This window comes from Ammospiza caudacuta, chromosome 3 (assembly GCF_027887145.1).
Source record: "Ammospiza caudacuta isolate bAmmCau1 chromosome 3, bAmmCau1.pri, whole genome shotgun sequence".
NCBI classification, from domain to species: Eukaryota; Metazoa; Chordata; class Aves; order Passeriformes; family Passerellidae; genus Ammospiza; species Ammospiza caudacuta.
The window spans coordinates 68125838-68150442 of NC_080595.1; the positions used below are offsets into that span (position 1 = coordinate 68125838).

The 24605-nt window shown below is 38.5% G+C and overlaps 1 protein-coding gene across 2 annotated transcripts in view; it reads left to right on the plus strand.

Annotated features, from left to right (window-relative positions):
• Nucleotides 1-24605, plus strand: part of MAN1A1 (mannosidase alpha class 1A member 1) — a 139500-nt gene that overhangs the window by 102694 nt on the left and 12201 nt on the right. For both annotated transcript variants that reach the window (XR_009274539.1, XM_058801355.1), the window contains exons 6-8: nucleotides 7704-7827; nucleotides 10112-10205; nucleotides 14703-14818. Coding sequence is in view for 1 of the 2 variants with exons in the window: in XM_058801355.1 (XP_058657338.1) it covers nucleotides 7704-7827; nucleotides 10112-10205; nucleotides 14703-14818 (334 nt within the window). In the remaining variant the exon portion in view is untranslated. The remainder of the gene's footprint in view (nucleotides 1-7703; nucleotides 7828-10111; nucleotides 10206-14702; nucleotides 14819-24605) is intronic.

Here is a 24605-nt window from a genome sequence, read left to right on the forward strand (position 1 = left end):
CTATATTTGAAGCAATAGCAAATAAATCATCAGTTTCAGTGCTTGTGAAGACAGACCCTTAAACCAAGATCCACAATCCTATATACTGTATTTTTAGGGATGGGGGAGAAAGAAATAAATTTAAAAAAAAATCTTTTTAGCATTTAATTTCTGGAATAGACTGATTGAAACTTTGAGCAAGCATTGCCTGTGTGCTTCATAGTTGAGTTTGGTTTTAATTTTGCTTTAAAATATTAATCTCTAATTAAAGCTGAAATCACACAGCATAATTTATTAGCATTCTTAGTTAGCTGCAGTACTAAGAGGAGAAAGATGTAGCTCAGGAGTTTGAAGGGAACCTTTTCTAAGTATTAACTCATCCTTTAACTCCCCCAGTGTGGTCTGTGTTGTTGGATTTAGCCTCTCAGTGAGTTGTTAGGAATAAATGTGTGTCTAATGATTAACATTGGTTTCTGGGAAGAGAAGCCACTCATCTTTTTTTTTTTTTTTTTTTTTTCCATTCAGGGCAGTCCAAAAAATTATTCTTATGAAAGTGTTTTCAATGTGGCAATCCTAAATAATGCATGAAACATTAGATACTCTATGAAAATGGCCTCTGAGAATCATCCTTCTGGCTGCCACTTGTCTCCCTTTCCCAAGGGATCACAGTATCCCAGTATGGGCCAGGTTGGCAGGGACCACAGTGGATCCAAACTCCAACTTGGTCCAACCTCCCTGCTCCAGTAGGGTTATCCTGGGTATTCTCCCCTCCCAGAGGATGCCACTGTAGTATCCATAAAATACTTTTTCCCCAGTATTTGCTTATTTTTAAGTTGAGTGTGTGTGTATATTTAGAACATATTAATTGTTGGGATTTGAGTTCAATCATTTGCCTAGGAATGTCTGAGAGCAATTAAGTTTTATTTAGCATTTTGATGTATTTCATGCCATCTATGACTCTAGAGAAATTTCATCTTTTATATGTATTTTGTTTAAAATCAAAAAATAGATGCCTAGTACGTAAAGGAAAAACCTGATGGTCTTCTGACCTCTCTTCATTTGTTCTAAGGAGACTTAGTTGATTTAATCAAATTAAAATATTATGAAAGACTGGTAGTGACAAAAAAGAAATACACCAAAGGCTTTGGCAGTGTATAGACTGAAGGCTTCTGCAATATATAAACACTTCATTAGAAAAGTAGAAATGCTGTGGCTGGACACTGTGTATTTTTACTGACTTTTTACAAAAAGAGGACATAGGAATAATGAGCAATTCTGCCAAAATGGACTGTGCCCTTGGAGATTGTTCTAACTGGATTGAAATACAAAATTGTAGAATGATTTGGATTGTAACAGACCTTAAAAATCATCTAGTTCCTAAAAAATCATTAAAGATAAATTGTGAGTTAGAAAAAAACCTTTTATGTAATTAAAGATTTTAAAATATAACATTACAGAGTGTTTATCTCCACTTCTCCCTTTTGTTATGTGTATTAGCCTGTAGAGAGTTTAAAAACCCATCTGGTACCTGTGAACCTAATTGAAATTTTGAGATTTGGGCACCTGGCAAGGGGTACCTGTAGGAGACTGGTCTCCGTGGGTTTACTGTGTAACAGGAAAGACTCCATCTTCAGCTTCATCTCCTCTGTGAAGTGATTTAATTCTGTTATCTCCCTGCACTGATTATCAGGGGAGCCCCAAGGAGATGAATTTCAGAGAGTGCCCTTGCTGGAGCTGCAGAGCTCTCCCATTTCCCCGCCTTCCCTCGTGGTCAGACCCATAGCTGGCACACAGCGCAATGCTGCTGGATTGCAGTGTGGGGTTTCAGCTGTGCAGCCAAATGGCTTGTGGTCAGAATTTTAAGACTAAAACATGGAAAAGCAATCATGTTATGCTTTCCAAATTGTCTGGGGACCCCAGGCTTCCTTTGGGGAAAAAAGCAGGGGAGGATTTGTGGTTTTCTTTGACAAAGAAAGCCCTGATAATTCTGCATTACTTCTGGATTCAAGGCATGCTTGCTTGGGGATTGAGACTCAAGGAGAAGCATGAAGTGCATCCTGGGGTGCTGGGAGGGGAAAGCTGCAGGGAAGTTTGTGTGTCCTTTGCAACACCCTCTGCCTGTGTCTCGACCTCCATTTGGAAAGGTCCCCCTCTGGCCTGGGTGTCTGAGCCACAGCTGGTGGTGTGGGGGGACATAAACCAGGTTCTGAGCACTGGGCTGGGCTACACTCTGCTCCTGCAGAAATCCTCTTAAAAGAGGATTAAGCCTAACCAATTCCAGTCACAATCTGTATTTTCCAGGCAGATCCTCCTTGGCCCCTCAGCGCTGTTGGAAGTACCAGGCACAACCTGCGTGCTCCAGCTCTGGTGAATTTCAGTGGACCCCTCTCAGTGATTTCTCTGTCACAGCGTTTTGCATTTTCACCCACAATCACAGGGTAGTTTCTTACAGAAAAAAAAAAATCAGCTTTAGTAAAGTCCAAAGGGGCTGTTGGGACTTATTTTCATTTTTAATTCTAAAACCTTTCTCAACAGTGGTACATGGACACATCACTTGTTGTTGCTGTGTCTCTTTTATTCTGGCCTTTCACTTTTTACTGGCTGAGTCTGCAAGAGGACACTGACTATTCTGTTGTGCCTGGTGCATTTTGCATTAAATATTGAAATTCTGACTTCTTGCTCTGCCTCCAGCTTGCAGAGTTGTCCTGGCATCCTCCAGGAAAGGCTGGGGTATAATAAACAAGTTGTCTGCAGAGACAAACAGTTCTGCTTGCTGATGACAAGAATTTTGATAAGTGTTTTGACCCTTTGAAGTACTTGTGCAGTTTCCCTGAGGATTTGCTTTTCCTTTCAGTTGAAAATTAGCTGCTGCTTTATATATATTGGGATGTAGATAATTTTTTAAAACTCTTTTAAATATGGTTGTGCTTCTGAATTTCAGTGATTTTTTAAAAAGCAACCTTTGAATATTTATATTTCCTCTGTGGTTCCCTCTCTTGGTACACTCTGTACATTTTAGAAGACTTAGTGATCTCATGCTTTCTGTTCTTATGTACAAATGAACCAACAATGATCTGCTGGAAAAATACTGAATTGAGTTACCAGCAGCCCAGGTCAATCAGGCTCACATTTGCCAAGAATGAATGACAGTAGAACTACAAACACTGGTTTTCAGATTCTGTGGCACTCAGTGTTCAGAAACAAAGTTTATAAAATCAGTGAGAAATATTATAAACCAAAATATTATGCTTCTCTGATCCAGATTCTCACTTCAAATTTGCCTTAATTACATAATAAAAGTTATAAAAAGTCCTAAAGTTCTCTGAATGTGTTACAGAAACTTTTTGTGTGTTTTATGCAGTGTAAAATATACTATTTTAGACACAGTGATTTCAGATAGGTTAAAATAGTACCCTATAAACTGCAGATATTTTAGCACTTGTCTGGATCTTCAAAGTAGTTTGAGTAGTGCGTCTCCTTCCATCTTTCCTTCCTGAAGTGTACAGTAGGAGTTTGGTTTCTAACCCTGATGTGAGTACATGACTGACAGTACAGGTTGTAGTGTGTATCAATATAAGAAAAATTGAAAAATTCAGTGGCAAGGTAAATTACAAAAAAAAAGCAGAACACAGGAATAAAGCTAATATAAAAAGTATCATATCTGCCCCCCTTTGCTGTCCTCCATCTCTTTCTGAAAACTGCATTTGTCAGCTTACAAGACATTTGTGACATTAAACTATTAAACAGAGTCAAAATAAGATGCAAAAATTTTCGGTGCTTTACAAGTTTTGCTTTGACTGGGAGGAATGATCTGCACATAAGTTTGGCACAGAGTTATGAACCACCTTTTGAGAATCCTCCAAGTGCCCTGATAATTCTTTGGGTTCAGATTGCTGCTGTTGTTTCTTGACTTGAGTAATGAACACCCCCAGACAAAAAACATGTAGGAACTTGCAACATTATGTAGGTTTGCTAAAACTTGGGAATAGAAATAAAAACTTTCACCAGAGACTCAGGTTTGCATCTCAAGACTTCAGGAAGCCAGTGCATAACGTCATAACTGAAGAGTAATGAGATACCCAGCACTGACTTTATGGCTGAATGGTAAATAGGTTCTCAGCATTGTTTTTTTTTAACTTTGCAGGAGTTTTTGTTCACCCTCATAATGGTAACGGTGAAGAGCTTGAAAAATGTCTGAGTTGGGAGCCCTGGTTATATTATCTCATGCATGGGCAGAAATCAGTATTTTACTATGTCTAGTTATTAATATTTACTGAGCTGTTAGATGTATTTATTGCATGTTATTTTCTAGGGCACCTCAAGTAATTTATAAATGTACTCATTGTTTATAATCCCTGACAAAGATGTCTTTTTTCTGTTTATTTTGTTCTGTTTAGTTTCCTCTTTTTTAAAGTTCTGTAGGGTTTTTTTAAGGGTGCTATATTTATTATTTGGAGGGTGGTGAGGGCAGGGCTGAAAAAAGAGCACCCTCTTCATTTCCTTTTCTTTTTTTTAAGCCTAAATACTGTTAAACAAAAGTCAAAGTCTACTTTCCCAATCAAAAATGATCAGACTGTGCAATCTCTCCCATTTTGTTTATTGAAAGCTTTGTTGAGTATTTCCTGGTCTCTCTCTCCAGGAGCTGACTGTCTGCACAATGCTCACTGGAGTATCATCTTAAAATAAGGATGGAGCTGAATGGAATCAGAAACAGTACTGTGGCTGTCCCAGTTAGTGTGAGGGAATATAGAAAACTTTCCTGTTCTATTGCTCCCAAAGATGAAATATATCCTATGAAGATGATCAGTTGGCTGGAGCCCCCCTCCTATGAAGACATGCTGACAGAATTGAGCTGTTCAACCTGCAGAAGTGTTTGGAGAGACCTCACAGCAGCCTTTCAGTCCCTAAAGGGGTCTGCAAGAGAGCTGAGAGGGACTTTTGGCAAGGGCAGGTAGTGATAGGACAAGGGGGAATGGCTTTAAACTAAAAGAGAGTAGGTTTAGATTAGATGCCAGGAAGAAACTTTTTATGTGAGGATGGGGGGACACTGGAATTGGCTGCCTGGAGAAGCTGTGGCATGAAGTGTTCAAGGCCAGGTGGGACAGGGCTTTGGGAAACCTGTGAAAGGTGCCCATGGCAGAGGGGTTGGAACCAGATGGTTTTTACTGTCCCTTTCAACCCAGGCCATTCTATGGTATGACAAAATACCAGACATCCATAGCTGAAGGTTGCATGAAAAATAGTTGAGGGACTGAAGAGCAAATCTTGAGTACTACCGTTATTGACATGAGCTTTCCAGTGACAGAGTTCACATCTGAGGCTAAGCCAACACATAGCCTTTTTATTTTGCAGATTTACCAGAAAAAAATGCCTTTTTTTCCTAACCACCTGACCCAACTGAAAAAAATGAAAGCTCCATTAAATAGTACCTAAGATGTAACATAAATGTTTATTTCTACTTATATTTTGTTTAAGATCAAATAATGCAAGTTCATGATTTTCAAACCATCTTAAACAAGAAGAATCCTCCACTCATGGCAAAACACATTGCTGCATGCAGAAAACCTTTTGACAGCTGTGTTTGGAAATTTTCCTTGTTAACAAAACACACTACATCAAAGTGTTCTGGCAGGTTGTATTGGTATCAGCAGACACTGGGGTAGAGTCCAAGTAGGAACTCTATTACATTTTCTGTCGATTTTGGTTGATGCCTTGCTGCAGGAACAGCTCAATGTTTTCACTTTGAGATGGATTGAGAAACTTTCTAGGAAAAAGCACATGTGCTTTTTCCATTTGTACCACAACATGCTAACTTTTCGAAATTGAGGGGGTTTTTCTCATTTTTTTCTTCCTGGGAACTTTATGTCACCTCTTTTAATCTGGGTGATTTGGAAACAGGATAAGATATTTTCATCTAGAAGTCAGCAGTTTGAGATAGCATGTAGCAGAGATGGGGTCTGTTCTTGGGTGAATAACCAGTCCACAAGTTCTTCAGACTGTAGTGGAGAGGTTTCCAGATATGTTGTCTGCTTGTACTCACCTTGATCCTGTTTTCTGTAATATGTGATGCTTTTATGTTACCATTCAAAAAAATTCCGAGCCACAGGAGATTGAAGTGCAGAAAGCTTGTAAACCAGCTGTGGGTTTCTCTTCACTGTGTAAAAAATACTCAAATCTTTGTAAGAGACATCTTAAAATGAGATATTAAGATACCATAAAACTTGTGTTTTGTTTCAGTCACTCAAATACCATACCAAATGGGGATTGTGTGCATCTTGCAGTACCCTGATTTCATTTTTTCATTGATTTTGGTCTGCAGCTATGAAGATCAGAAACACTTTTTGGGCAATTATTTACATCAGAGGACTTATATGTGTCTCCACCTCTTGCACCTTTATGGTCAACCAGGGCAGCCTCATCAGATCTCTTTCCTTTGTGCTCTCTGTGCCTTTCTCTGCTTTTGAAGCTTAATGACTTGGTTTTATTTTGTGTGTCTGGCAGAAGTCTCAAAATACCATTTGATATAGCTAGCGGGGAGATTGACCTAATGGAGTCTTAATTTCCATCCACTGGTTAAACTTCAGTTATAGACGATCTTTTGAAGAAGAGTTTAATAAATCTGAGAACTTCCATCATGATTTATTGGAGTTTTTTGCTGGTTTTGGATTTTTTGAGTCACATTTTAACTCAGGAAGAATACCATATTTTCATGGTTGTGCAACTGCTAATTGATGTAGTGGCTGCTTATGTGTAAAAGTAAAATGAAAATTTTATTTATATACAGATGTCTTTGTGTTTAATGCTTTTTACAACTTGGAAATGTGGAAGGTGTTCCAGTACCTAATAAGTGTATTTGTATGTAACATTCATCCTAATAATAAGCCAATCTAATATGTCATTATTCAACTAGGTGCTCTGGAACAGTGGCTAAACTTTCTTTAATTTCAGGAGTTTTTTTCTGAATATTGCTGCTGGAAATTTCAAGGGGGAAAGAATCTCCACCTTTTTGTAATGAAATTTCAGTAGACTCGCCATTCTGAGTCTCAAGCAGCTTTAGTTTCTAGTGGAGATTTAGCAATAAATGTGATTTTCTCTATTCTCAATACAAATCCTAAGATTAATTTTGCTGTGAAGTATCTTTAGGTCATAATTAAAACTGAAGTTACTCATCCTGGTACAAGTGCCCAGACAGAAAATACATACTTATCCTACCCTATCAAAGTCTCATGCATTAAGAAGTATATGCTGCATGCAGTACTTCTAACTTAAAGCCTATTCTGTGTATATGCATTAATTTAAGTTAATGAGAAATTGCTCTGTAGAAATTAGAGTTAGAATAGGAGAGTGCTGTGTTAATTACAGAGGAAAAGAGGTGAAGTATGAGAATGCTTGCTTAGTAGTTTTTTGTCGTGTCTTTAAACATGGTATCCTGCAATGGAACACTGTGACAGTGATAAGTGTGATGGAGCCATTTGTGAGCTGAAAGACTGGGTTTTTGCAAAAAGCAACTGTACAGCCTAAGCAGAGCTGGACTGAAGTAATTCAAGGTCCTGTGGGGAAATCATGGAAGGCTGCTGAAGCATGACTCCTTACATACATATTAAGTACATTTAGATTAGTTATCTTCTCATGATAATGTTATAGCTACTGCCTATTACATTTTATTAGCATTGCCTTACAGATGCTCATGATTATTTTCTGTCTTTCTCTTCCCCCCATCTTAGTGGAATCGGTCGAAATTGGCCATGGGCCTCTGGTGGAAGCAGCATTTTGGCAGAATTTGGGACTTTGCATCTGGAGTTTGTACATTTGAGCCACCTGTCTGGAAATCCAGTCTTTGCTGAAAAGGTCAGACTGCTCCATCAAAATCATGTTGTAAAAGATAAAGCACATATTCAGGGACTAATATCAATAGGGAGGGATTTGGATTTCCCTCAGTTGTAAGCATTTGTCGCATTTTCCCTAATTACCTTGTCATGTTTTTGTATTAAAAAGTCAAAAGTTTCTTCCAAAATTATTCTGATATATGTTCTTGTATATGGCCCCATAAAACACTTAATTTCTGTTTATTTTCTACATTAGTATCACATTAAGCAATCAGACTGTACAGCTTTCTTCAGTTCTTTACTTAATGGGGTGTAAACAAAACGTGGCTTTATATTCAGAATAATAACTGATGCCTAGAGAAAGCAAAGCACCATGGTGATTCTAACAAGTTTACTCTTCAAAATGCTGTATAATATGACTGCTGTCAGTGAGATCAGAAAGCCCTTCCATTGCACTATAAGAAATATATTTTGAACTCTCTTTGGGGAAGGAAAAAAGAAATCACATCCTTAGACAAACCAGTTGTTGTGCACACTAATTCTTCCAAAATTTGATAACATTGTCTTCTGGATACTTTTTATATATATGAGCCATGGCAGAACTCCTCCTTCCCTCAACTCCCACCTGAACAATTTTGCTTTGCTTTTTAACGTACTAATAGCAGCAAGTCCTGTTCTTTATCAGGACTTTATCACTTTATCATTTATCACTTGTTCATTTATCACTTTATCATTTTTCTTCTTTATATTTCCTAATTAAAACGTACACTTCTTCTGATTTTGTATTCTTACTGCAGCCACCCCATATTACCTAAAGCTGATATTATCTACTTAATAATCTAATTATTGATGAGATGCCAAATGTTTAGCAGTAGCTCTAAAAGCAAAGCCAAATCTAAAATTATTATTGGGTAGGGACTGAGGGGCTTTGCAGCAGGACCATTGTCAGCATTGGAATAAATTTTGTGAAGCAAACTCCTAGCAGTTTTCATGTATTTAGGGGTAAATATAAGGACAGTTTCTCTTAAATTTGGACTGGGGATGAGGAGTGGATGAGTAGGGAGTGGCAGCACTGAGGAATAGCCAGAAATAAATTTCGAACATAAGTTAATGATCTTGTGGCATTTATGGTAATTTAATGCACAACATCTCTCTACTAAGAGACAATGAAATTGTGTATCTTAAAAGTCCTAGCCCATGGTTCTTCTACACTGTGGCATCATGCTCTAGCTGCAAGATGCTGGAAATCTGTTTATGTAAGCTATTCTTAAAACCCTTAAGAGATTGTAATTCCAAAGCCCTCAGAGATTAACCATTCCAGGGCTGGTACACTTGATAAAGAATAAACACTGGAATAAGCTTTCCATGGATGTATTCATAGAAGAACCCATTAATTGAGGTCTAGGACTCGTTGCAGCCTGCATTTGGGCAGTGAGTAGTATCAAGATGCAGCAGGCAGTTTGTGTACCACAACAGAAATCCTTCTGCAGCTTGGTATAAGTTAATTTATCTTCTTTTTCAGTAGCTACTTCACTTGGTCTCTAGGCACTCGGGGGTTTATAATGAAGCTGTCAGTACCTTTTTGTTACAATTTCTGGCCTGCAGTGCTCAGGGTCCTCATTCTTCCAAGCTGCGACATTTGATTTTCCGTGAATCCTAAAATGCAGTATAACTCATTTCATGTGCTCTGCAGTGGATTGTGCTGCTGGATGGCTCCAGCTGCTGAGCATCTGGACTGTAATTGTTTCCCCGGGCATCTCATTTGTAGTGAGCTCCTTAGTAGTGCTGGCAGAGCGCTGGGGGCTGCCTGGGTCCCTGCTGCTGGGCAAGCTGCTGGTGTAAAGCTCAGTCAGCTCCAGCCGTGCTCTCCTTTCCAGGCAAAACTCCTTTGCAGTGCACTTCCACACCTGCACTAGGTGATAAGCTTAATATTTAATAGCATTTCTGATTTAGGTATACAAGGAATATAAATGCTGATGTAGCTGAGCGTAGTTAAGGCAAATAGCCTCAGTGAATTTCAGCATCCTGGGGAGGAGGGGGATACTCTGCATGGCAAGTCCTGAACTTTGCAGCTTGCTCCTGTTGTGTTGTTTCATGGCTGACAATTGGCACAGAAACTCCCGAGATTTTCAGGAACTTGTTTGCATGATGATATCAGCTTTGTCAATAGTGATACAATTGCACAGAGGTGTTTGGGTGTGTGTGTGTGTTGAATAAGATCAGGGGGGTTATTTTTAGGCATATTTACACTCCTGTATTTTGTGGGGAAAATGGATAAGTGCTCAGTGTTTTGTACCTTCCACTAGGTAATGAATATCCGAAAAGTTCTAAATCGCCTGGATAAACCAGAGGGCCTTTACCCCAACTACCTGAACCCCAGCAGTGGCCAGTGGGGCCAGCGTAAGTAGCTGAAGTCTTTGCTACTATGAGCTGTCTATCAGCATTCTCTTTACAGTCATTAACTTCTTTCAGTCAGTTACCTGTTCTTTTAATATAAAAAGAACTTTTATAATGTATAGAAACTCACTTTATATCTGAGGTTCTATAAAATGTAAAAAAAAATACTAATATAAAATTAATAATCTTACTTGCTATATTTTAATATACTTTTTCTGAGCTTTCAGTGTGACTTGTGGAAGTCGGGAAATGTATGAATATGTATGACTTTGGAAAGGAATTTGTGGTCTACAGAAGTCTCTTATTCAAAAATCTAAAGTGCTCTCTGAAGTAGCTGTATAAGGAAGCTTTATCAGCTTGTCTGAATCAAATTCCACATTTCCAGAGTTATGTGGCTCTACTGAAGGAAAAAAAGTAATAAGACATGTCTTTCCAGTTAATCCCAGCTGTGATTTCTGTTGAAATTTAATGCCACCAACTGAGGAAGCAAACTAAACAGAAATGTGTCATGGCATTAATCCCCTTGGAACCATTACTGAAGATACCAAAATTAGAAGGAAAAGACTATAAAATACTTGAATTACTTGAATTACTTGAATTCCTTAGCTCCTTCATGATGACTGAGCCTTTTATTGTTGTTCATTGCTTTCTCTGATCTCCATAACTTGTCAGAAGGTGTGCACAGTGTGCAGGATCATGATTTTAGAGACATTGTTGCTTTTTCCACTTTTCCTGCTTAGGTTCAGTCTGTAACCATCCTATTCAGGCAACTCTGTCTTTCTGTTTTTTCTTCCTTACATTATTGAATAAAACCAAGCAAGATATGCAAGATGGCCATGAACCAGCAGCACCCTTGTGGGCAAGAAGGCCAATGGCATCCTGGGCAGCGTTAGGAAGAGCATTCCCAGCAGGCCAAGTGAGGTGATCCTGCCTCTTTACAAAGCCCTGTTGAGGCCACAGCTGAGGTGCTGTGCCCAGTTCTGGGGACCTGGTACCAGAAACAGGTCTATCAGATGGAGTAGGTCTGTCAGAGGGTGGCAAAGATGACTGGGGACTGGAGCATCTCTCCTTTGAGGAAAGGCTGAGAGAGATGGGCTGGTTCAGCATTGCGAAGAGACAACTGAGAAAGAGCCTTGTCCGTGTCTCTTAAGTACCTGAAGAGAGGATGTCAGAGGGTGGACCAGGCTCTTCTCCAGGTTGCCAAGCAATAGGACAATGGGAAGAAACTGATGCACAGAAAATTGTGCCTGAATATGAGGAAGAACTTTTCTGTGCAGGTGACAGAGCACTGGAGCAAATTGCCTTTGTCTGGGAGAGGTTGTGGAGTGTCCTTTACTGGAGATATTCAATAACTATCTGGACACAATCCTGTGTCATGTGCTCTAGGATAACCCTGCTGGCACAGGGAGGTTGGACAGGTTGGATTGTGGTTCCTTCCAACCTGTTCCTTTCTGTGATTTCTTTGATTTTATTGATTAAAATCTATTTTTGAAAGTTTTGTGTCACTCTGAGTTAAAATCTTATCCAAAAAGATTTTGCTGCTCAGGTGTATTTTCCCATCAATGCAAATGCCATTTCCCTTTATGAATTAGAAGTGCACTGTCATTTCTCAGTCTGCTATGCTGTGAGGCTCCCTGCAGGTCACTGTGCCACAAGGCCTGTGGCAGCTCAGCATGCATGACCATCAGCTGTGGTTGCATGTTGGTATAAACCGTGACATCCCTGCACAGATTTGAGACGTGTGCCCAATTGTAACACGTGTCGGTTCAGCACAGCTTTACAAGACATAAAAACCTCCCCTGGAAGGGTTGATCCTACAGCAGTAGGTACTGGATTTAATTAGAGACAATCTCAGCACCTGTGAGATAGATGCAGTTAACTCCTTTCCTGGCTTCTCTTAGCCATAGAGACTGCTTTTTGATGCTTCATGAGAGCAGATCTTTCCAGAGGCTGAGGCAGTTAGTGACTCTGCCTTACACATTTTAAAGCAGTCAAAACACTTACTCTGCCTTATGGCTTTTGTTATTCCATATTTTTAATATTACTTCGTCTTAAGCACTCCTCATTCACATGAAATGCCAGTTTTTGTTGGTGTGCACAGAAAAATTTGCAGTGTCCATGGAGTTTTGTTTTCCAATAGCATGCAGTGTTGATGAATAAATAGCTTCCCATGCCTGTGAATGATGGGTGCAGGTGTTGATGCAGGTCTGTTCCTGGCATGCTGAAGCAGCAAAGACAAGTTCCATCTTGTTCCATCTCTTTCATATCAGTCGCCTCCATTCACCAACACTGATTAACTAATTTTTTCCCCACAGAGAAAATCAGAACGTGAGACTTGAAAAATATGTTATTTGAGATTGCTTTTCTAGGCTGTTTTCTGCTGATTACAACAGAAGGGAAAAACCAAACAATCAAGACCCTTAATTGGCACAAGACAGAAATATTTTATCTTAAATATAAAGTGGAGAGGGAGGAATGGTTTCTGAATGTTTCTTCTCCAGCAGTGCTGTAGCTGTGAAGGCTGCTGATGGATCTCTGCCATTGTTCCTGTAAATTCATTTAGCCCTTGTTATTTTGACAGTAAACTGACAGTGATTTGCTGCAGCATGCGTCAATTGGATTTGTCTACTGCAATAATGTATATAATAACAGGGCTTATTATTGATGAAACTCTGCTTGTGCTATTTAGTTTGCAAATGTCAGAGGTTTCTATGGTAATTTATTTAGGAAATTGTAAAGGTCATTTAAATGCTGCTGTTCAAAGATCAGCCTTTGATCACAGGAAATGTTCCCATTGTTTTAAGAAACCTCTTCTCCTTTTGGATCATGAACATTTAATTTAAAAAATGGTGTAGTCTTCCCAGAATTTCAATATATCTCATTCAAAAGAGGTTTGAGAGGAAAAAAAAGCCTTTTCAAACCCAGGTTTGATGGCACAATATACTTGGTAGGCAAAGGGACAGGATGCATTCAGAAAACTAAATTTTTTTTTTGCATGTCACAGGCTAGTGGAGGAAAAGGACACTGTTGATGTAGTTGGAATAGACAAATATCTATCTTCTACATTTGCATGTCTTTGCAAGCTGTCTGGAAGGTGAAGGGAGGCTTTCCATGGAGAAAAGACACAAAGGGGTATAAAAATAAATTCTCTGTGTTCCTTTGAATTCTACCAACACGAGCATAACTTTGAAGCTAAGAACAGAGTTATGTGTCAGGAAGTGTGAGCGCAGGATCACTAACCTTCTGCATCTCGCTTTATGAGTCTGGATCATCCCATCCAGGTTGCTTTTTGGATTTCTCACGGCCAGAATTTTCTGGTATGACTCAGGAACTTGCTGTGTGATCTCTGTAATTTCTTGCTGTGTGATCCCTGGATTTCTTGAGTGGAATTAGCAGATCCCTCCTTTGCTGTAAAATTGACAGTTATAGATGAGAAGTCCCCATAAAGCACTTTGAAATTTTTCACTGAAGACTCGATAAATGCCAAATCACTTAATTTTGCCAGGCAGCAACAAGTTTCAAAAGCTAACCTCTAGCTACTTCTTCACTTAATGGAGCTTAGAAAAACACTTTACATGTATGTATAGTTGTAGTATTTAATGCATTTAGGGAATCTGTGCTGAAATAATGATAACCCATCAAAATTTTGCCAAGAATCTTTTAGGTTCCTGGACAGTAAGTGCGTGCAATCTTGTACAAGCAACTGAGAGCATCACTAAATTTCCCATCACTGGTGCAACTGATGTTGCATGTCTGGCTTGTGTGATCTTAGTGTTTCCAGAGTCACTAAATTGTGCAATTGAATAATCACAGCATCTGTAGTACCAGATTGTTTCACATAGTAAGCATAGGGCAGAATAAAGCAGTGTCACAGCAACAATCTTCTGCAGATGAGGTGAAGTCCTTTTTTTTTCCTTCCAAACCACTGCTGAGTTCTGAGAGCAGTCAGAAGTTTAAAAATGTAGTATTATTTTTAAACATATGGCTCAGCATTTTGAAATACCACTAAATAACCTGAAACTCAGCTCTGCAGTAAGGAGCTAAAAGCCTTTTTTATGAAGTGACTTAAATGGAAAGTTAGTGACTAAAAGAGCAATGCCTGCACTTTAAGGGAAAGCCTTTATCAAATCAGAGAACACTTTCTACTTTTTTACCTTTTTAGAATAAAAAAAGAAAAAAACTTAGTTTGACGTGGTTTTGTATGGAATAGACTACATTAATTAGAATGGACACATATAAATTGTTTTCGCTTTGCCATGATGTCCTGTGGCACATTGTGGATATTAAATAACTATGGTATTTTAGCTAGATTAAAAATACAGCAATAAAAGAAACAATTCTCTGTATAAACTAGTAAAGTTTTTCCTGAGGTTCCGGGCTTATGTTTATTAAAGATGTTGTAGAAATAGATCATTAAATATACTGTTTCAAACTGTAATTGTATTTTATTGTCATGGCTGAGGATGAAATTGCTGTTCAATCTCTTTCTTCCCTATTAAGATCATGTCTCCATTGGAGGGCTTGGGGATAGCTTTTATGAATATCTGCTCAAGGCATGGCTGATGTCGGACAAGACAGATGAAGACGGCAAGAAAATGTATTATGATTCTGTTCAGGTAAATAAGACATTTAAATCTTCTTTTCCACAATAATCTAATATATAATAATCCTAAAGAGACAGGCTGTGAGGACAACATGAGAGATTTATGTATTTGCTACCACAGGGTGTTTTTTCAAAGAATTAGTTTCTGTTCTAAAAAAGACTTCTTCAAATAGAAGTGCTAGAGGAATACAGATACTGCGGGAAAGGGGAGAACTTTGCAGTATAACTATTTTTTTTTCTTTTACTGCAATATAGTCAGTTGTCTCTGGAGGAGAGAGGTATAAAAGAAGCAACAAAAAATGCATCTACAAGTAGCACTCAGATAGATGTTCAACTCTTTTTCCTGAGCCTTCTCTAGATAAATATCAGTCTTGTCCTTTTCCTTTTTATCCAGGAGGGAGTTCCTCTCTTGTGTTCAATTCTCTCATGAGTTTCAGCCATAAAAAGTGTTCTGATTGTGGTCCACACATGGATCAATGTGTTATTGTGGTATATATGTGGTAGATAATTAGAATATGTGGTAGATAATTAGAAATTAAAATTGGGGTGTCTTTTCACAATGACTTTTTTGTATAGGAGCATATACTTGCCAGCTTCTGCAAAACACCCCAAACGGACACAAGAGAAAGTTTTATAAAATCAGAACTATTCATACTTACATTTCTATATGTATTTATGATCCTACTGGTCTGCACTCTCTTTTTTTTTATGGTATTTCCTTAATATGCTCTTTTGGGAGAAATAACAGGTTTGTGACACCAGATTGAGACTTGGCAAGTATTCAGTTTAAATGCATATTTACAGGCTTTCCTTCCAATCCTGGGCAAATGACCTATTTTCTCAGTTCTTTGCTTTCATATATATAGATATATATATTAAAAAAGAGGATAATATTACTTCTTTTTTCCCTATCCTTTCATTCTGTTTTGACTGGAAGCTGTCTAGGGCCAGGACTTTCATCTCTTATTAACAGTGTGTATCTATGGTGCCTCCACAGACAAGGCTTTGAGATGCTAAGCAGTATCTGCTTATTCTTTCATATATCTGGAAACACACTGTCCCTAGGGAGGTCCTAAGTCTCCTTTTACTTCCCATACACAAAAAGTGGTGGCATTAAAAAAATACAGCCATGGTTTCTTATTGCAACCATCTTTTTTTCCATTACAGAGGAAAGTCAGTGTGAAGATCTGAGGGAGGGTGTGATGTCTGGTGGTTGTAAATTTGACAACCAAGTGTCCTCTGCTAAGGAAATCTTGCCTTTAATTTTGTAAGTGCAGATTTGGATGCAGTCAGCCTCATCTTTGCTGCTAGCATGGTATCAACTTCAGAGCAAAAGGTGGATCTTAAATTAGGTTTGAGTGCATTTGAGGCTATAACATAAGAACAGTGCTGCTGTAATAGCTCAGACATTGGATTGTCAGCCAGAGAGAACAAAGTGTGTGAAATTATCAATTCATCTTACCACTGAAGACATTTTGAAGCACCTCAAAGCTGATTGCAGCTTTCTACTTCTGCAGGTTTTTTTTGAGGTCCCAGCAGGGAGCAGAAGTGGTGACAGCCCCCACATTTAAGGACCAGTTCTCCCTGCTCAGATTTCAGCTGGAGGAGCAGAATCACCTGTTCAGCACCATCACTGAATGTGGCAGTGTCAGTGACAGGGTCTCAGCTCTGCTCATATGACTGTATTTACAGTACCTATTTTCTTAACACTTTTTAGTAGTACTAGCTCAGAAACAGTCCGAGCATCATGTCTGACCAGTGTGTTTGAGAGGACCTGACTAAAAACCAGATTTCCTTGTGCTGCTGGCTGTTGCTATTTCCAGTATTTTCTGATCAATGGCATTCCTGTTTGGTTTTTGTACTGAGGTACATCTGAACCGAAGCTGGAAGTGCACATGCAGCTTTAGGAGTTGGCAGCTTGATGCTGTAAAGTAGCTTGTTCAGAAAGCAGCAGCAGCAAAGTTTCAGCCTCACAGAAGCTGCAGGATGATTGGGCCCCACTGAGATTCCAGGTTCTTCATTGGATAACTATCCTGATTTGAAATCCATCCTGGTACTGACTTCATTGCTATTGATCCATTACTTATCTAAATTAAAGCTGATTTAGGAGTCTGCACAAGCTGCAGTCTTTCTTTACAACTGAGGCTGCAAAGTTTGGGCATTCTGAGTCTGCTTGGTATTTTCTTAGAGAAATTTCCCCCAGCGCTCTCAGAATCTTTTTAAGACTATGCCAAAGGGAACAGCATGATTATTCCTGGCCATTCAGTCCAGCACATACCCCCCCAGTTCTGAAAGAGTGATGTGAAGGCTTGATTCCTAATTCAATACCTTCTGCTATCCAGAAACCACAAAGGAAAATATATGGTGAGTTATATAGTTCACTGTGAAAAGCTGAAATCTATTTAGATGGAGCTTTGGGGTTATTTTTCACATTGCTCTGTAAATCATATTTTAAAAAAAAATGAATGCTTTCCGTTAGAATTTTTGTATCACCTGTCGATTATATAATGGCTTAAGTTAAAAGCAATAACTAAAATGTCAGACTAGATTTAAAAACTGCTTCTGCTTGCCATGAAAATGCATTTATGGCCGAAGCCATTGAAAGAGTTTATTCCTAATGGGAAAAGGGACCAAGATTGTTGGTTTCTCGTCTGTTTAAATGACCTGGAAAGGCCCGGGGTGGCCTTGGACAGCCCACGCTTCAAAGGACGAGAAGAGGCTTCAGATCTTTTCTCGGTCTCGGTGTTTATTAGTTATTTATCTAAAAGATTTTCCCTTGGCCCGACAGAGGTCTGCACAGCAGCCAGCCATGAGCACACTGAGCGCCCCCGGGGCGGTCACCTATCTTTATACTCAAAATTACGTATATAATATTTATCAATTTTCCCCAATACCTTTTACCCTTATTGACCTGTGCGCTTTTAGTAATAACCAATCCCAAAGTGCCAACATCACCACAGAAGATGGAGGCTAAGAAGAAGAAGAAGAAGGACAGGACACGCCCCAGTTCCTCCATCTTACTTCTCTAAACCCCACTGTACAGAAATCTTAAACCCTGTGTTTCACACTCTAATTAACTTATCCCTTCACCATTTACCCCAGTGAAATCCTCCCATCCTCATACAGGTGTCGCCTCCCATGTAGGATCAAAGTCCAGCCACCAGACACTTCTGGCAACATTCCAGGACTCCCGAGCCCCCCAAGGGTGGTCTCGGTCACTCTGCACATCAGTCCTGAGGTGCTGAGATCCCACACAAGATCGTCTTATTTTGAATACCAGAGCATAGTATGAATGTATAAGGCCATCAGAGGGATTCATAAACTGTAGAATTCACACAAAAAGACAAGTGAATGTATTTTTAATGTAAGTTATTTTTTCTCTTTTGAAAAGTAATACAAATAATGTCCTGCTTCACATAATACATAAAATAAGAGATCTTTCTAAACTGGTTTCAATGGGTAGCATGCAGCATTCAGTTACAGAACAAATGTGTATTCAGCTTTTAGCTATATTTTGAAGAAATAACTGCCAATAGAATAATCCATCAGTCTTTGCAAGTATCCAGGACAGGAATCATCTCACTCTTCTCAGTTAACAAGCTGATCTCTGAGACACAATTGAGTAGGTTTGTAAGAGAATATGATAATTTAGAGCAAAAATGGACCTTGTGGGTTCATTTATATCTAGTCTAGCAACAGCAGTGTCACAAGCAACTGCATCAAATCCTCTCCTCTTAAATGTGCCAGCCCTCATTTCCTAAGCTGAAGGGCAATTTTCCCTCTATTCCTGTAAATAGGTTGTCTCACACTTGAGGCCTGATGGTCAGGTACCTTTTCCAAATTTTCCTATTACATTTATTTATGGCCATTTCTGCAATCCTTCTGCATCTTACATATATATTAATTCTCTCTCTCTGACACTGCCTGCATCACTTTCTCAGTGTAGTTCTAGAGAAGTGGCATATCTAGAGGCTGTAAAGAGAATGGTAACTCACCCCAGAAGAACTTCAAAGGAAAAGGAAGAATCCTCACCAGCACTTCCCAGGCAGCTCAGTTCGGTGCAGCCCTTGGTGGCCCTGTGGTTTCAGTGAGGTAAAGCAGCTGCTTTCTGCACTTTTGCCTTGAGTCAGGGCAGCTAGTTCCCTTTTAGACAGTAAGATTGTTTATTCTTTCTTAATGGGTAACAACTGCTCAGATGATCCTAACAAGAATACAAATGATTTCTGCAGAACATAGCACTGGAAGTGGGAACAATGGAAATGGCCAAAAGAGGAACATGTGTTGTGAAGCAGTGCCACGGCCACTCTGCCAGATTTCAACACCATTTCAGAAATTGCCGCTAGGCTGGATTACACAATTAAGCAATGCTGGCAATGCAGTAAACTTCTGTCAAAAGAGGAAAAAGTAATTTCTGGCCCCAGGATTCAGACAGAAAATATATAGAATTACTTTTTTCAGGGGGGTTTAATTTTTTTTGGCACATCGCTAACATTGGAGGCTGGCTTTGATATAGGCCAAAGGTAGTGATTGGAGGATTTTGGGTATATTTATTGGATATTTTGATTGGGGGATTTTGGGTGTATTTAACTGTCAGCATTAAGTAGTGAATATTTTTCAGAGCTGTTGATTTCAGCCTTTCAGAAAAATAAAAAAAAAAAATCCATGGAGACTCCTTTCTCATTGAAAGGAGAGGGAAAACAAACTGTTGTTAGCAAACTGAAAACATGATATTGGCAGACAGGCCTTTTTCATCTCTGGAACTTTTGTGAGGATCTGTTTAACTGAGGTGACAGTCTGGTGGCTGGTTTGTGCTATCTGCAGTCTCCATTAAGCTGCTTGAAGGGGTTTGCTTTGTGATCGTAGTGGTCTTAAAAACTGCATAACTGATGTGGACAAGGAGAGAACTGCAACAACTCAAATATAATGGCTTGTCATACTGGGTAAAGCTAAAAGTGATTAATGTCTTGAATATTTAATACTTAAGCATTTCTTGGCATTGAAGAAAATACATAAATGAGGCAGGCAGGATGCTGCAATAGCAGCCCATCTTAGAATGAAACAGTTGGTACCCATCATTCCCACTGCATACTTTGTTTTGGGGCTTTTTTTTTGGTGTAGGAGGCAGAAGGCAACTTAACTGAATGTAACTTAAATGTGCTAAAATCAATAAACAGGAAGTTTTGTCAGCTGTCATGTTTAAAATACTTATCAGCCAGCTGCACTGGTGTTGTGCACATAGTGATAGTGTGGCTGCATTGTGTAGGAACACAAGATTCATTACACTGAGCACACCAGAACGTCCAGAGGACTCACTGCTCCTTCTCATTCTCTTCACTGCATTTCCCCTCTCAGCACAAGTTTTGAGACTCTCTACAAATGCTTACAGAAAACATCAAGGCTAAAGACAGGCTTCTGCAGATTTTTAAATTGTTAATAATTTACTGATAACTGCACAATGTCTTACATTTTGGACCAGATCAAGTATTTATTCAAATATTTTGCTTGTTTATGGACTTTCAGGAGAAGCAGCAAGCTTTAATGTTAGAAGTCTTTAAGGAGGATTTTAGCTAGAGAAGTCTAAAGAGAAATTGTATGGGTTTTGCTCATGGCTTTGCACTTTTCAGAGCAGCCATGCTCTTACTAGTCATGCTATTTTCCCTTCCCTTTTCTGACAACAATAAAAAACTTGTCAGAATCAACAGATATCCTAGAGTATTCAGAACATGCACAATCTAACATTTTGAGAGTGACTTGATTTGATTCATGCCAGACCATTAATACTGTTTTAAAATATTAATAAATTTATCCTTCTGGTAAAACACATTTAATACATTTAGAGTTAGAGCATTGGTGCTCTAAGAGACACTAATAGATCTATAGAGGGAAAAAAAATATTTTCAAACACAAGTAAATAGTCAGCTTTCCCTTGGAACTTAATCATCTTTTTACTGAACAAATGAATAGGTCTCACAGTATAAATGTTTGCCATTGATTCCCTTTAAAAATGTAGGTACCTCCCTTATAAGTACTCATATTTCATTGCACATGTAAGCTTGTCTACATAACTTGTCTGAAGTCCAAAAGCAGTCAAGTGCTTTGGTGCTTTTAAAATGTTTCTTATATTTTGTGTTTAACCAAATGAAAGTTCTTCTGTGTTCAGATTTCAGTTCTGATTTTTAAAGCTCAGTTTAGTAAGCATAAGACACTACTTTTCTTTGGCAAAAGTATTTAAATTGTTTATAACAAGGGCTTGAACTTCCTATTCCATCAATAAACTTTTTGTAATGAACTCACTGGAATTTGCAATAAAGGAAAAATTGGATAATTGTGAAGGTTGAGAAAGAAAAGTATCTATTGCATTAGATCAACAAAACAGAGAAAATGTAAGGGAAGTAAAAAAGTAACAAGAAAGCAATTTACTTAGAAACTCGCAGAATGTAAATCTGCAGTAATCCTGACCTGCTGCTCTGTGCTGTTTCAAAGCAATAAAATGTACTGGTGCAAGCTGTAAATATTAAAAAAAATAAATAAGCAATTGACATTTTACATCTTTGAATTATTGAAAATAACACATGATAGAATTCTCTTTCATCCTCACGGTTGCTTCAAATGATCAAAATACTGTTTATGAAAATTCCTAGGGGAAGAAAAATATATTAAAAGTTTGAACAGAGATAATTTATGGTGCTTTGTTATGAAGACGCCTGCAGAGTTGTAATTATCCCCAAAACAGACATTATAAACCCTTGAAACTTAGAATCATATTTCTGAAGTTTCAAATTTATTAAGGTACAGAAATATGGAACTGTCTTGCTGAGCAGTTTTATCTCCAGCTACAGTGACATCTTGAGGCAGGGAAGTGAAACCACCTGGGTTTCATTAAAACAGCAGTAATCATTGAAATTCATTAATCATAATTAAGAAGATACTGTAAAAGGAGAGGTGAAATGCCTAAGAGCTAGAAGTAACAGAACTGTGGGGTCACATTGCTGTTTGAGGTTTGTAATTTGTTATCTCAGCTCCTCCAGCAGAGGTAACACTTCTATGGCACATGTCTATGTGGAATTTGAGCAGCCTTGAGGAGCAGATTGGTTTTCCTAAGAAGCCTCCACCTGTGCTCTGCAGGCATCTCAGTTAGTGTTTTTGTTACCTATCAGTGTAATCCACCAAGAGAACCCCTGTAAAAATAATCTTATTGATTAGTTTTTAACTCATTTGAACAGAGAGATGATTCAGTTCTGGGTCTTCTCTGTTTCCCTGTAAACCATACATTCTAAACAACTCAGAGGGTAAATGAAGGACTTTGCAACCACAAAATCACATCAGGGATGCACTGAAGGGGGTGGTGAAGACATCATGTAAGATGTGTGAAAAGCTTAAAGACATGAAGGAACTGAATGAAGAATGGTTGTTTATTAGGAGGGTCCAATTCTGCTTAATTTTGCAAGGTTAAGAACTGGCAGTATAATGCATAGGTTAAGGAACAGGTTGATAAGCAGAGAGCATTAAACATATTGCCTTAACAATGAGGGCAGGAGGGGGAGGAAATCAGGTTGGGAAAAACTGAAGAGTTTCTCCTTTATGCTGTCAATAACAGAGATTACACAAATGTGCAATTTGCAGTCCTGTAGTTGAAACCATTCCTAATGTCTCATTCACTGTGACAGATAGGCAAGGCCATGATTTTAACGTGCAGACTCATGAGAAAGATGCCAGTAGTAATGCAAGGAGCACTTGAGTCACAATTCAAACTGTAAAAAGCACTGTTAGTGTTTCTGATGGAGTGCACAAGCATTTATACAGTTGTTGTGTTGAAGGAATAATTTCCCACAAGATGGAGAAAAAGGTAATTTGGCTGAAGGCTTTACTACAATGAGGTATGTAAGCAAAGCCTTAGGTGAAAGCTAAAAAAGAAAAATTGCCAGGAACTGTATTAGCTGTAAAAAGTTACTCTGGCTCTAGGAGCTTATGGGTGCATGACATATTGTATACCACACCAGCTTTACATGCAGTAAATGTATTTCTCTAAATGTCCATAAAATGTTTATTTACCTTTAGTTTTCCCCTCCTTTTCTGTCCACTACAGCCTCAAATCAGGTTGTCTCCATTTTTTTGCTTCATTTTTTTTTTCCCACTCCCAGGTGGCATCTGCTATTGCTTTCTTTGGTAACATACATTTGTAGCTACCTTTCACTTGCTCAGAGCTTGAAAGCTTCCAGGGATGGGGCTTACACAACTTCTCTGGGCTACAAGTTCCAGTGCCTCACCGCCCTCCCAGGAAAGAACTTTTTTCTGATGTCTCATCTAAACCTACCCTCTTTCAGTTTGAAGCCATTCCCCCTAGTCCTGTCACTATATGCCCTTGTATAAAGTTCCTCTCCATCTTCCCTGTGGGCTCCCTTTGGGTACTGGAAGGCTGCTGTTAGGTCATCTCAAAGGCACCTCTTCTCCAGGCTGAACAATCCCAGTTCTGTCAGCCTTTCCTCATAGGAGAGGTGCTACATCCCTCCACCTGATCTGAAAACAGTGCAGGAAGGAATTATTTGTAGTTGGGGAGCAAGTTGAAATAGACCTGCAATTCCAATAGATGTGTCTCTTGAAGCGAGTACATAATTATATCAAAATAAAAATGAGTTTATTTTAAGTATGAAATTCAGAATCAATTGTACCAGACAGATTTTTTCACTTGGGTGGATCTTTGTCACCACACTACATATTCTCCTTTTAAGATAATTTGTTTTACTCACTTGATTTCCCTGCCAGAACTGCACCCAAAGCACTGCAGACAGCACATAGCCTTCCTCTACAGGAACATAACCCTTCCTTCCTATCCTGCTTTTAAACCTCAGCTTTCATGTCTAGCTAAAAATGCAGAGTGACCTAGCATGCTCTTAACAAAGACATACACACTGCAAAGGTGTTATCAGGCACCCAGGGACCCAGGATGGTACAAAGCATGACAAGGCAGTCTGAGTGTCTATAATATATCTAATACCTACCTCATAAAAATAGCTTTAAATAAGATGGTTACATAAGAAAATAACTTTTAATAGAGATATGTACTAGTTCTTAATAGGCCCCATTTATAAAACAGAGATGATTTGCTTTACTAAACACGAATACTTAAATTGGAAATATATTTTTATTTTGCGACATTCTTGGTATCAATCAACATCAATTTGTTAGTTTCTTAACACCAGTTTCCTAGAATAATTTAAAAACTCTTAGAAGTCATCCTTTTTTATCCTAAACTTTAATGTTGAGCCAAAAGAGAGGAAAAAAAGTTCTAACACTAATTGGTATCACAAAATCCATTTTTATACTACAAGAATCAACTCTGGTCTAGTTAATATATAGTTCAAAAGTGCATCATTGCTGTTATGTCAGGCAGATACAGTAATACTTCATTCTGGTTTTCAGTTGTAACTTCAAATAAAATGCAACATAGGTAAATTTAGTTATCAATCTATTTTTATGGTTGCTTACTTTTTAAATAAATTCTGATCCAACAGCTAAGTGACCAGTAGAGTTTTTGCCTATTTTTAGAACTGTTGTTTTGGTGAGATGGGAGATACCCTGCTGAAAGGTTAGATGAAATGTCATTAAAGTTTTTCCTTTCTCATCTTGGTTTTAGGTAGCTTATTGTTAGAATGCCCAAATAGGTCTGAAAGCTATTTCCTGCAAAATTATTGTGTGTTTTCTTACCTTTCCCCTCTCATATCTAATTCCTCTTTTTATAGGTTAAATTACACAGGATTTTTAAAAGCAGAATTTGTTTAAAGCACAGGAATTTTCATTAT